This window comes from Hyalella azteca, unplaced genomic scaffold, assembly GCF_000764305.2.
Source record: "Hyalella azteca isolate HAZT.00-mixed unplaced genomic scaffold, Hazt_2.0.2 contig4153, whole genome shotgun sequence".
Taxonomy (NCBI): domain Eukaryota; kingdom Metazoa; phylum Arthropoda; class Malacostraca; order Amphipoda; family Hyalellidae; genus Hyalella; species Hyalella azteca.
In genome coordinates this window covers 65,467-79,771 of record NW_025934378.1, presented here as the reverse complement: position 1 = coordinate 79,771, position 14,305 = coordinate 65,467, and the positions used below count along the sequence as shown (strand labels likewise).

Sequence of the window (14,305 nt, the reverse complement as noted above, 5' to 3'; positions counted from 1 at the left end):
TTGCCTAGTTGACCTTACAGCAGTGACGGTCTAGAGTCTAGACTAGTCAGTAGCCAGATATGCGTTATTTTGATCTGATCATTTCTTGCCATGGGTTTATTATGTATCATTTATTTTCATATTTAAATTTATACTTTGATCGCAGAATTCTTGGCCATATCATATTATATAATTATATATTATCACATTTCTTAAAGAAACAAAAGTTCAAGATTATAACATGAAATCGTCTGGAAAGACTCAACATTCGGCACATTCCTCACGGCCAAGCGAGGGAAATGTTTTCATTCAATTCCACGTCGTGGCTTGACAAGAAAATACAAAACTTAAAATCGTTTACCAAGTTTGAATTTTTACAAACATTGTAAATTGCCGATTTTAAATGAGAATAAAACATTCTCAGTATTGCTGACATTCCAAGCATGGAGATTGGAGACATCGCATTTAAATTATTGACATTTTACGATATGGTAGAAGATTAGTGGAATAGTATTAGAAGTAGACGGCTGGTGGTTGAAGTTAGGTCGGGACTATTATTGCATGCGCTGGTTATGCGAGCGTCTTGATATACAATATAAAAACAATTAGGATGTTCAGGAGTCAAGATAAAACGTGTGCATCGAATCGATACAAGCGCATATAACACCTACGTACAATTGTGCATTAATTCATGTAATAAGTACTATCTTCAGACTTGAATCCTCTAAACGCAAGTTCCAGCCTTTGTGTCCCCGAGAGAGAACGATGCGTCATGAGCAGCTAGAATAGTTCCTCGCGCCCAGTCTTCGTATAAACACAATAAAATGTATAACAAATTACGCAAAGGAAAACCACTTCATGTTGCAATAACCTGACCAGCCAAACGTCGAGTTCATCACGAATAATATTTACAATAAATCCTTGGAACATAAGTGAGAGAATCGCTCACTTTATGGACATAAATAAATCCGATAAATTAAAGGAATGTCGTAGAGTAAAATCCTTCACCTATGTATTTGTTATAGCAAAATACAGCCCCGAGCACAATTATTCTCCGGTGAAGACTGAATCCCTGAGATTTTCACAGAAATTAGATAAACTGTAGCGGCGTCCATGGGAGTCGTGCAAAAAAAAGTATGCATTGATTCTTGTGCCACTATAAATCCGTTACCTATACGATGAATTTGAATATCTTTAGGTAGTGTCATCAGATATTTTAGGAGAACAGTAAGACCGTGCCAATCCGCGCTGAGGACTTTGTAAACAATCACAAACCACGAACACTGTCAATCACTTTCCACGTCCTAATTTAAAGTAGGACTTTTCAGAATTACGAGATTTGAAAAATAATGAGGAAAGTTTGAGGACAAATCCCTTTATAATTCAGGCACTATCGAAATAAGATATTATTCATCACTTGTTTACGAATTGATAGTTGCTTACAACAACTTTTTCTCTCGGCCTTTTTGCTACAAATAAAATTCTTACCAGAATGGACGGTAACTTAATATTGCTGAGGATACAACCGAGGGCGCTGTTCCGTAACTGATAATGGTCAGCGGCAGAAGTAAATCTAGTTATTACGAGTTTTGAAACCATTATATTATTTCAATATCATAACAGTGGATTACAAACTAAACGACATAAAGCTCATGGAAAATATCGTGCTAAGATGAGCACTGCAGTCTTTAAGACGGCATCACTTCGCTTACAAAGAGATCATAAAACTGAAACCTTAAGTGGCGACTAGATGCGACGTGATGACTTCAGAAGCAGGATTTTGAACATAAAACAGCATCTGATGTAGCCACTTGGTTTAGATTTTGGCTTAACCACTTTGCGTTCCGTTTAAATTGTAACTTGTAGAAACGATGGCCGCAGCATTTGGAGATATATCGCTTCAATACCCGTTTTCTCTCCCTCGCCTTCACTTCTAACCGGCGCTACTCACTGACCAACTTAAGAAGAAATATTGATTAAAAAATCTCATCATGGCAAGTAACTCGAAACCAGGTAACTGGAAACACTCACTGTTTGATCACGTCATTCAGAGAAGTCAAACATTTTGTTAACAACAGCCAACAATAAAGCCAACAATGAATCACTTTATTGATGGAATTATGTTGCACAGCAAACTTTCACGAGAACAATGTCTTTAAGATGGGACACCATGAATTTCTTCCTTTTGCAAAAAATTGCAGGAAGTATAAGCGCTTATTTCTTATTAACTTATTATTTCTACAACAAGCGTTCTTGGTATGAACTGACGAACTATATGATGTCGACAGCGATTTTTAAATCCTACAGATCAAGATATCGATCATGAGATGTGCAAACGAAGAGCATATGCTACCCCGTAACTCAAGATCTGAACCTATGCAATACGCGGACAAGGAGAAGAAGTGGTAATAATCATATCAAAGCTGGAGGTAGGGTCATATCCTAGCTGGAGGTAGGGTCATATCCTAGCTGGCCGCAGAACCTCCGCAGCTCATCCTGGTGCCAAGAGGCGCGTAGTAAACCCAGTTCTCACCGAGCAAAGAGAACTGCTTGGTTTGCCAGGCTTCGCCGGCTTCTTTTCTTTGCTTAGCTTCTTCACGCTGCTTCTGCTCCAGCGCAGACTTGGCCTCTGTTGCCGCCTCAATGTTGTTATACCTGCATGGCATATGGTTACTTATTTCGTCTTTTTTGTGACATGACTCGTTTGATATATATACGTGGAGCAAAACTGGCGTTGAAAATAATGACATAAAGCAAACATTTAAAGGAGAACAGTTATATATATATATACTACACGCTCCTACATAAACGGAGCGAGTCTCACTTGAGTCCCGCGGTACACTCCTTCCAGAGCGCTCTGCTCTCGTTGGGATCCTGCTGGGCGATGGGCCGCACCTGCTTGCGCACAATGCCCATCGAGCGCGTGTCTATGAAGGTCTCAGTGCGCTGCAAATATTCAACACATCATTTCTAAAACACTGCTTAAATAAACTAATCGGCGGCCATACAGACTGACGGGGATTTTACTGTATTCAGGTATGAAAATATTCCTGCAAATATTCAACACATCATTTCTAAAACACGGGCTAAATAAACTAATCGGCGGCCATACAGACTGGCGGGCATTTCATTGTACTCAGGTGTGACGATTCCTGCAAATATTCAACACACCATTTCTAAAACACTGCTTAAATAAACTAATCGGCGGTCTTACAGACTGACGGGGATTTTACTGTGTTCAGGTATGAAGATATTCCTGCAAATATTCGACACATCATTTCTAAGACACGGGCTAAATAAACTAATGGGCGGTCATACAGACTGACGGGGATTTCACTGTATATCCAGGTATGAAGATATTCCAAATCTAATTGATCAAGAGCGGCAAACAGGAAGGTTTGGGCGCACAACGCTCACAGGTAGTCCTGGTCAACGTAACCCCGCTCACATGTAACGTGGTATTAAGAGGACTGTCAAGTGACGATACTCACGCCGTCCTCAGACCATTTAGCAGTCATGGATCCGTTCCACTCGCCGTCCACGGTTAGAAACGGTTTCTTTTCACCAGGACTAAAAACCTCCGCAGACACCCGATGCTTCTTGCCTCCATAGAAAGGCTAAAAAAAGAAAAAGGCTCTGTAAATCCAGACCAGGCCTCAGTGCAGAATTTATAACAGAAAAAAACGGTAGCCAACAAAAAATATCGCACAATTATTTTAAAAGAAAATTCAATTGATTCGTTAAGTAAAAAATGAGATCATCACTATCGAGGATCAGATGTAATGGTACTTGCTAAATAAGTATAATTATTTTTGAGTCAACTTACCTTGGTGAGGAACTCAACGTTTGCGTTGTAGCCCGTCTTGCTGCAGGTGATCTGGCAGGAGCCACCAAGCTCCACCCACGGCACCGTCAGGATGGACCTTCAACAGAACATTGCAATGACTCACGGCACCAATGATACCTTCAGTGTCATCGTAACATGAAATTTGCTACCAGCGCGTGCCAGCTGTGGAGGTTTCGCTCACGAGCAAGACTCGTAAGTTGATGATGTCTGCAACACACCTGCCGTAGCCGCTGGGGAAGTTGATGATGCCTGCCAACACACCTGCCGTAGCCGCTGGGGAAGTTGATGATGCCTGCCAACACACCTGCCGTAGCCGCTGGGGAAGTTGATTATGTATTCCTCGTCGTGGTCCAAGACACTGACGCAGCCCTGGCCGATGTTGTAGACACACACGCTCAGCCCCAGGAACTTGGACTTGGTCCAAATGTGTCCGCAGAAACTGATGCGCTTGGCGATGTTCTCCGCATAGAAGGCAGAGATGGGCGGGTGGTGCGACACCTAACACATAACATTGTCATTAAGAAGAGGATCTGCCTCAAACTGTTTGGAACACAGAGAATGAGTCTTTGTTGAAAATGTTGATAAAATTCAGATTTCAGATATAATTATAAAATTACTCTTAAAACCACCTGTGAACGGTGGACATCGTTCACAATTACGCGCGAACATTTTAATCTCGTGTGCATACTGAAAACCACATCTAGCGTAGCCGCCTTAGTAACATTGATGCCGGACCTTACTTGGGCGGTAGCGACGTAGTGCAAGGTCAGGTCTGAGCGGCTGTAAGGCTGTTAGTCAGTTGTGTCCCGCCAGCCCTACAGTCAGGTTCTAACTTGAACTCACCTCTCTCCGTTGCTAAGTTAGCGATCTTGTGCTCCAACGCTAGTTCTTGTGGCTGTGCTCTAAATGCTTTATCAAGTAGTGTAATGTCTATTGAGCTGGTTCTGTTATTTTTAAACGTATCCCTTTCAAGTGCCCTTTGTTGAAATAAAACTAGTACGTTATATCTGTGTAACCGAAGTTTTAATGGAAGACATCCCAGTGCAATAAAGTGCAATTTAACTAGTAGCAGAGTCCTTGAACTTTTACAAGATAGTTGCCGGCGTTTGGCCGTAAGGGCTCTGATCATTCTGACACGTTTAAAGGTTGCGGCAGGCGTCCGGTGACAAACCAATGAAGGAACTCTCAAGAAAAACTCGTAAATACAACTACAATAATCACGTCCAAATACAACAACAATAATAACAAGTCGCAAGTAATTTAATAGATTTAAATAATAAATACAGATTAACGGGGCAGAACTGCAGAGCAACAGAAAAGTGGTGACTATATCAGCGCTGTAGTTAATACAATAATACTCTGAAGTCAATATTATAAAGTCATGAAAAAATCTTTATTGTAGTGAAACACACCTAAACCACGTAAAATAATTTAGAAATAAATGCCTGTATGGGGACAAGGCAGATCTGTCATACAGACTAAATAAGACAGACCTGTTATACAGACTAAATAAGACAGACCTGTCATACAGACTAAATAAGACAGACTAAATAAGACATACTAAGTAAGACAGACTAAATAAGACAGACTAAATAAGACATACTAAGTAAGACAGACTAAATAAGACAGACTAAATAAGACAGACTAAATAAGACAGACTAAATAAGACAGACTAAATAAGACAGACTAAATAAGACAGACTAAATAAGAGACTAAATAAGACAGACTAAATAAGACAGACCTGCTCGGCGACGAAGGCGAGCTGGTCGTCTCTGACCCAGCGGAGGGGCTTGCCAGGCTCGTCCCCAGGGCGTCCGCTCCTGCCGCCGCAGCTCTGCTCGCCTGGCACGTCCCAGTGACATCTGCACCAACGACATACCATTTACCACCAATAACATACCATGTACCACTAACAACATACGATACCATGTACCACCACCAACGACATACCATGTACCACCAACAACATTCTATCAGTTACCACCAACTGCATCCATATTTTTATCTTGATAATATACGGCCTCTTTCCACGAGAATGCATCATAATTTACATGTATTCACTCTACGCTATTATGATGATGCACAACATAATGTGTATCTCAACATTTACAACAAGAATTTCCGTGCAGAACAAATAGGGGAATAATACGCCTGATGAAACGTGGTTAAGACTCTTGGATAGCTGTGCAGGGTAATATTCTGTAATGTGTATCTATCTCGAGCCAAGAGTACAACGCTCAAGTGATGAAATTATAAATGTAAATCTGACACACGACACGACAAGCTTCACAGACAGTGGAAGTAAGTAACTAAAGAAGGATGTACATGCGGTATTCCAATCTGTAACGCTTACGTAGCTAGACTATTTATGTATTAGGGCAACACAGATTTCTTCTAGGTACCTGATGATCGGTGAATCATGATGAGTCCATAGATAACAACATGCATGCTTTTTGGATAACGATACATATTTTATCCTCAGAATTATTTCTTCATTACGAGCTGCATATTTTAACACTTTATCCTCCGATAAATTGGGGTTGTAATGTACCTGAAGACCTCCCCTATGATGGGGTTGTAATGTACCTGAAGACCTCCCCTATGATGGGGTTGTAGGGCTTCTTAGCCACCTCGCTGCGGCGGCCGGCGTGGAAGGCGGAGAGATACCAGCGCAGCACCGTCACCATGCGCTGCCTGGCGTCCTTGCCGTGTGGGATGCTGGCGACAAATACGTATATTAGTGACACTAACATTGATTATGTTACTGACATTAACATTGATTATGTTACTGACATTAACATTGATTATGTTACTGACATTAACATTGATTATGTTACTGACACTAACATTAATTATGTTACTGACACTAACATTAATTATCTTACTGACACTAACATTAATTATCTTACTGACACTAACATTAATTATNGGTCAGGGTGGTGGCAGCGTTACCTGCAGAAGAGGTCAGGGTGGTGGCAGCGTTACCTGCAGAAGAGGTCAGGGTGGTGGCAGCGTTACCTGCAGAAGAGGTCAGGGTGGTGGCAGCGTTTACCTGCAGAAGAGGTCAGGGTGGTGGCAGCGTTACCTGCAGAAGAGGTCAGGGTGGTGGCAGCGTTACCTGCAGAAGAGGTCAGGGTGGTGGCAGCGTTTACCTGCAGAAGAGGTCAGGGTGGTGGCAGCGTTACCTGCAGAAGAGGTCAGGGTGGGCGAAGAAGTCCGCGTACATCTCCAGCAGGGAGCGCCGCTCGAGGATGAAGGTTGGCAGCACAACCTTGGTCAGGTCCATGCCGATCTTGACCTGGACAAATTAACTCAAAGTTAAAATCAATATTTCAAGAAAAAGAATCAAGTGGCAAGGAAAAGAATCAAGCGGCAAGGAAAAGAATCAAGCGGCAAGGAAAAGAATCAAGCGGCAAGGAAAAGAATCAAGCGGCAAGGAAAAGAATCAAGGGGCAAGAAGGTGGCGTCAAACAAAGATGGTCGAGAAACATATTAATCTTGTTTAAGATTGTAAAGTCTTGAATGTGGAATATCAATATTTACAGCAAAATCAGTGTATCAGAATAAAGAGAAATTGAGCAGTTAAATGTCAAAATTAATTTGATAAGAGTCGTCTTATGTTGCTTCCTCGCATGTCTGTGTTCATTTATTGAAGTGCTGTATATTTTATTGATTATATTAGAGGAAAAAACTTCGGTCGAGTGAAGGAAATAAAAGGTTGTAAATGTAGGACAGACAGTCATATAAGGAGGATAGACTGGACCATATAAAGATGACTGGGCCATTTAAGGATAGAACGGGTCACTAGAGGAGTATAACCAAGCCATCTCGGGAGGACGCACATGGCCGTTTATGGAGCATAGGCTAACCTAACCTAACTAGCCAACTAAAGGTAAGGCTTGTTAGGGGCGATAAGATATAGCGAGGCGAGAAGATGAAGTTGAGATGCAGCGTTAAGATAAGATGCCGCGTTTAGATAAGATGCAGCGATAAGGACCTGCGAGATGAGATGTTGGATAATGAAGCCGTGGCTCTCCATGGAGACCTGATCGTCCTCATCATCTTCATCGTACAGGGCGTCGTAGTCCACACCTCCTGCTGGACATATACACGAGTTAGACAAAGTAAGGGAAACGACTGAGAAATTCACAAATATGTTCTAGTATCGTGTAGGTCCACCTTTTGCGGTAATTACAGCCTCAATTCTCCCAGGTATTAATTAGTTCAAATTGTGAATTGTTTCCAAAGGAATTTTTACCCATTTTTCAGTTAAACTTAAACTCCCTCCAGCTCATATAAAGACGATGGCGGTGGGAATCGACTTCTAATTTGCAAGTGTAAAATCGACCATAAATGCTCGATAATATTTAGGTCTAGTGATTGTGGTGGCCAGATGAGATTTTCAATTGCATTAGAATGTCCCTAGTGCCGTTTTTTAGCAATACCAGTTGCATGGATCTGGGCATTATCATCTTGAAAGATGGCGTTCCCCACCGGAAACAGCGCTTGAACCGTTGGATAAACTTGCACTACTAAAATTCCTAAATATTTACGGCTGTTGATTCTTCCATGAAGATAAATCATTGGTCCGCCGGATTTTCAAGAAATAGCACCCCAGATCATCACAGATCCACCGCCATGTTTTACGGTTGGCAGGAGGCAGTCGGGATTAAATGACTCTTTTGTCTGTCTCCAAACGTAAACTCGGCCATAGGTTAGAAATAAGATAAAAGATTATTCATCTGAGAAAATCAAATTTTTCCAATGCCCGAGGGGCCAATTCTGGAGGTTTTTACATCACTCTAAACGCTTTGAAGCATTTGTATATGAAACCAGATTTTTAAATTGCAGCTCTTCCATAGAATCCGTATCTGTGCAGCTCTCGGCGGACAATCTTTAAGGAAAATTGGTTCTGTAGGTGTCCATTGAGGTCTGCAGTAATTTTAACAGCCGTGGTCTTTCGATTGTCCCTCACATTTCGATTTATGTACCGACGGTCTCTCTCAGACAACTTCGATTTTCGGCCAGACCTGTGCTTTGCTGTGACGTTTTTCCTTCTCATTCAAAAGCAGCCATTACTTTTGAGACAGTACCTCAAGTTTATATGTATGTACGGCAGTTAGCTATATTAAAAATTTATAGTTAGTTGTGGTACAAACCAGCATGGAACTACCGAGCTACTTTTGTGAATCGGTACACTCGACAAAATCGAATTGTAGGTTCTTCTCAGCTTAACGGGACACGAGGACTATGTTAAGATTGCAATGATAACAGCCTTGCAAGATGGTACGAGGGCTCGGGAGCGCGGCAGCATCACGATACGACTTCTCATATCTCAATTGATATTGAAACGGATACGGTATGATACTAAAATTATGTGACATGGAGAAGACAAAAATGTAATAATAAACAGTTTATAGACCTAATTTAAGTCACCAGGAAGCTGTTCCGGCACACGAACATGGACGACAAGCATGAGCTGGAATGATGTGCGCTGCGTAAGATGCCATGACAAGGATGACTCCGTTCAGTTTATTAGTTAACATGATACAGATGGCATTTAAGGCCTGGATTTAGTATAGTGGCATTAAAGCCTGTATTTAGTATAACCAGAACATTAACTTGACTTGTGAATAAAGCAGCAGCAGCAGCAGCAGCAGCAGCAGCAGCAGCAGCAGCAGCAGCAGCAGCAACATACCAGCGTTGGAGGCAGGAGGTGCAGCAGCCAGCGGGGGTGTGGAGACGACGCTGGAGTTCTTCATGTCTGCAACACAAGCAACGTTGCAGGTCACGTTGTGTAGTGCTCGAGCAGCAGCTTCTCAAACGCAAGCGTTAACATATTTTAGAAATACTCAATAAGTTAAAAATACTTAAATTCAATTATAAATATCTCAAAAGCTGAATACATGAGGCTATATTGAACCACTCAAGATTTTTAAATTTTCAATCTAAAAAGTTTAGGGTCCTTAATTCCAAAAACAAAACCTCAAATGAAGTTTCTAGCTACTTGACTAAATGATAGAATCAAAATGCTTCAAGAATTAATAAATAAAGGTAACGCTAAGTTAATTTACCAGATTTACATCTAGAACATGGCGTTTTTCGGTCTCTTAAATTCGTGGTTAATTTGTAATACAAGCAAACTACTTATATAATTACTTGAATACTTCTTTAAAATTTATAAAATAGTTGAACAGACCGCGTGCAGAGGAGGAAGACTCCGTGGAGTTATAGGAGTCGACGCGGCGAGCAGAGTCTGCCAGGAGTCCCTCAGCCGAGCCGTCTGTGTGACCGTCATCTTTGCACGAGTCTCCGTCGAACAACTTAGGCCCACTGCAACACAATTCAAATACTAAGCCAATATACCAAACTGCGTCGAACAACTTAGGCCCACTGCAACACAATGTAAATCCTAAGCCAATATACCAAACTCCGTCGAACAACTTAGGCCCACTGCAACACAATTCAAATACTAAGCCAATATACCAAACTGCGTCGAACAACTTAGGCCCACTGCAATACAATGTAAATCCTAAGCCAATATACCAAACACGACAAAACGAGAAAGATGATTCAACGGCAAAGCAGATAAGAAAGAGTAAAAATGATAAAAATTCACGCGTTTATTTGCAATAGAGAAATTCGTTTGACGAATCGTCGAAGATGGAAACGAGTTTATTCATGGAAAGGAGTGGAACTTAACAATTAACAATGAAGATTGAAGAATTCAAAAGGCGACCAAATGAGAAATTAAAGCGAAAGAGACGCTAGACTAAAAGAATATAAATCGAACAGAACAGAATGCGAATCAGCAGCAGTAAAAAGTGCGAACATGGAGACAAAAAAATAAAAAAATTAAAAATTACGAAAATTTCGATAATGCTTCGGAGACACTACAAAAAACGACGACACCTCCACAATGTCGGTGGTCAAAAGAATTGACGTCGAAGGAATTTATATCAGAAGCAGATATTGGCGATTTAATTACGCATGCATACTTCACATTTAAACTGGCAGGGCAACCCGCTTTGCCCAGGATGGATAATTTCATGAAATTTGAGGATACCGTTATGCTGAAACCTGTCATTCTGAATAGAAAAACTAAACTAGAATTTGTTAATTGAAAACAAACCCGGTCACGTCCCCCCTCAGTGAAAAAGGCGCCCAAATTTAAGCCAAGTCCCTCCCCACTCGCCCTCTCCAACGTCTCATGTCTGCATCGTTATACATTTTCATTCACTGCTACGACATGTATCCAAGATACGCATATAAATCCTTATATAGGGGGCGGTCAACTTCATTACTTTGGGAGATATTCCTTGCTCACTGAATTTGGAGACCGGCTGCAAGTCCGGCTGTAAATTTAAAGCGCGTATCCACGATACTTATCGTGACGGAATATTTCCTGGCCCTGAACATTTAATCTTATAGAGCGTGGCAATGCATTGAAAAACTTGGAAGGAAAGATTTAGATCAAAAATTAAAGTCAATTTTTAAATTGTTTATTATGCACTTCATTTAAGTGACACAAAATGTTTTTTTTTTTCATAATATGAAACGATAGTCAAATGGGATTTCTATTTTCTATGTGAAATATTGGTTTGAATGGACCTTTCTTCGAATTATTAAAGAAAAAATGAGCTATATTATTTAGAATGAAAGGATTCTAAAATTGCAGGGAATATTGATCCCGGGCAACGCCAGGCTAACCAGCAACTAAATAAATCTAGCGTGGACCAGAACGAAGACAAACTTGACTCACCACACAGATATCCTCCTGATGTACGTGACAAGCGTGGAGCCTCCTACAGGGGCACCGCCCCCCGAAATAACGTTCACAGGACTGCACTGCTGCTTAGCTTTGCTGCTAATGAACGACCACATGACTTACTCGAATGCTGCGCCAACCTCGCCCCATGCAGTCTGGGACATTCACTATTACTGTCTCAATGTGCAACTTCTATTTACGCTCCAGACACGTGAACGTGTTGTAATTTAACGCGTCTTTTCAAACACTACGTATCGGAACGTGTTTTCACATTAACTACCCGCATCAACTTGTTTTCTTCTTCACAGCGCATCTTTCTGAGTCTTCTCGTTCACTATAGGCGAGTATCAAGCCAAATAATGGACACTTCACCACCATAAGTATGTCCCCTCACTCACGACGTATCTGCATATAGCTGAACCACAGCACTAAACAGCCTGCAAACGATCTGCGTCACTTCAACAGGAGGAGCAATATAGCATCATCAAGATGCCGTCATTGTGCAAGAGTAATGTCAACAATATCTCTGTTATCTGAAGCGCCCTTGCAACCAACAAAATATCACAACTATGTGTGTCTTTCTGTAAGGTAACAACGACATATGATTTTTTCTGCGACAAAAATTTACAAGCAATATAATTTACACTTCTTCAGCACCTTACCGGAATTTCGACTGGAGTGACTCAGACCTTACAGGTAATTGGTCCAGCTATAGAGAACTTCAATTGGGCCGCTTTGAACGGCTGGTGTTTAAATAAGAAATTAAGTTGACCTTATATATGTGGCTAGATAAATCATGATCACTTCACGCAAAACTCGTCTGACGCCCAACACTTCAGTAAATTGGAGTCACATGCAAGAATGCTTGGCATCACATAGGGAAATATACGCGTAAATAGACGAGGCCCGCATTATTCGGCGTTGAATATTCATCTTGCGATATCGCAGCTTAAAAATATCGTGACGAGGAGCCGCAATACTCGAGACATTAGCTAATAGTCGACACATGATGGCATCGCGTAAATTACGATACTTTTATGTGATGGGAGCCTACAGAGCCGCACTAGAATGCGAAGAGCTGAGATAATGAGAGAGGACAGGCAAAGAGAGGGATTAAGAAAAAACAGGATTGAAGAAGTAACACGATGTAAGCAGAGAAGGAAAGACGAAGAAAGAAGAGAGGGATGAGTGGAGATGAAGTGTGAAGAAGCGACAAGATGGTAAGAAAGACATAATAAGCGCGGGGATATAAAAGGAAGCAAGTGAGATGTGAAGTGGATGTTAGAGTTGTAGCAGGTGTGTGAGGTGTGTGGTGACTGCAACAATCAGCTGTGTCAACCAATGGTCGTACCCCTATTAAAAACTATTACTGTTTCATCGCCGGTAATACCTGACTGTGACTAGAGGCAAGGCTCTGTGCATGGAAGGCTTGCTGCCGTCCTTTGAGCTTCTTGCAACAATTGAGACTTCACAGACGAAGACAACAATAACAATTGAGTTATAACAAAAAAGCAGCGGGGCAATAACAGCAACAATTGAACAATAAAACAACAATAAAAAGAAAAATGACAGCAACAACTGAGCTGTACCAACAATAACAACAGCAGTAACAACGGAGCAGCAAGCAAAATCGGTTGAGCAATAACAACAGCAGTAACAACGGAGAGACAACAACGGTTGAGCAATTACAACAGCAGTAACAATAGCGCAACAACAGCAACTCAGCAGTAACAGCAGAAAAAACGGTAACGCAGCAATAATAAAACAGAAATAAGTACGCAACAACTCTGCAATATCATGAGCTCAGCTAGGCACAAAGAGAACACCGTCAATGTATCAATGATGCAATCAGAACCAAAGCATTCAACGGAGCGTTCAATGAGCGTGAACATAGCGGATGCAGCGTCGTGACGAGGGCAGCAAAAGCGATCATAAACACAGGGATCGTCTTGAGAAAAAACATGGCGAAACTTGCCTTCGCTAATCCTGTGACGGTTTGAAAGTGATCAAGAATGAGATTGTAGTGAGGTAGCTTTCAGCAAGTGAACGTTGAGAAAAAATGAACGCATTAAAAGCGAGTTGACGTTTTGGTGAATCCTGCTTGTAAGGAGCGGTCAAAGAACTACTCTCCTTGAAATGCATCCAATTGAATAAGTCTGCACTATATAAGCGCATTCCATGATTTTTAGGCTCTCCGATACGATCAATAACCACCTCAAGTTAATATAGGTTTGCGTGTGTACAATATACATGTACAAAAATTGTACAAAATGAATCGCAAGACAGCTCTGCTAATTTGTACTAAGATGCACGTACTCGACAGCTACGTGTAGAGTAGATATATATATTACGGTACTGGGTGTGCTGCAATGTTTAAACGTAGAAGAAAAACAATAAAATCACATCCTAAATACGGTCACATGCGAATGGTCAATCAATTAGAGGGGATTGTAGTGACACGAACAATCATGAGCGCTTTGAAAGTAAACATCGGCTTAGGCAGGCTTTGTTCCAATCCTGCATGCTGATAGGCAGGTGGAGTTACGATGTCAGCATTACTAATGGATATGTGTCGCCAGGTGAGGTTAGGAGATATGGTGACCTCCATAGAGTATGTGTCACCAGGTGAGGTCAGGAGATATGGTGACCTCCATAGAGTATGTGTCGCCAGGTGAGGTCAGGAGATATGGTGACCTCCATAGAGTATGTGT

The 14,305-nt window shown here is 41.4% G+C and overlaps 1 protein-coding gene across 2 annotated transcripts in view; it reads right to left on the bottom strand.

Annotated features, from left to right (window-relative positions):
* Positions 1–922: 922 nt before the first annotated feature.
* Positions 923–14,305, bottom strand: part of LOC108671391 (oxysterol-binding protein-related protein 9) — a 30,728-nt gene continuing 17,345 nt past the window's right edge. The window contains exons 10-20 of one of the 2 annotated variants that reach the window (XM_018158938.2): positions 10,026–10,159; positions 9,525–9,590; positions 7,824–7,924; positions 7,012–7,124; positions 6,413–6,544; positions 5,568–5,688; positions 4,131–4,324; positions 3,806–3,902; positions 3,471–3,596; positions 2,804–2,925; positions 923–2,634 (exon numbers count right to left, since the gene is read on the bottom strand). In XM_018158938.2, coding sequence (XP_018014427.2) covers positions 2,445–2,634; positions 2,804–2,925; positions 3,471–3,596; positions 3,806–3,902; positions 4,131–4,324; positions 5,568–5,688; positions 6,413–6,544; positions 7,012–7,124; positions 7,824–7,924; positions 9,525–9,590; positions 10,026–10,159 — 1,396 coding nt within the window. In that variant the 3' untranslated portion in view covers positions 923–2,444. The remainder of the gene's footprint in view (positions 2,635–2,803; positions 2,926–3,470; positions 3,597–3,805; positions 3,903–4,130; positions 4,325–5,567; positions 5,689–6,412; positions 6,545–7,011; positions 7,125–7,823; positions 7,925–9,524; positions 9,591–10,025; positions 10,160–14,305) is intronic. The other variant, XM_047879901.1, reaches the window with a different exon arrangement.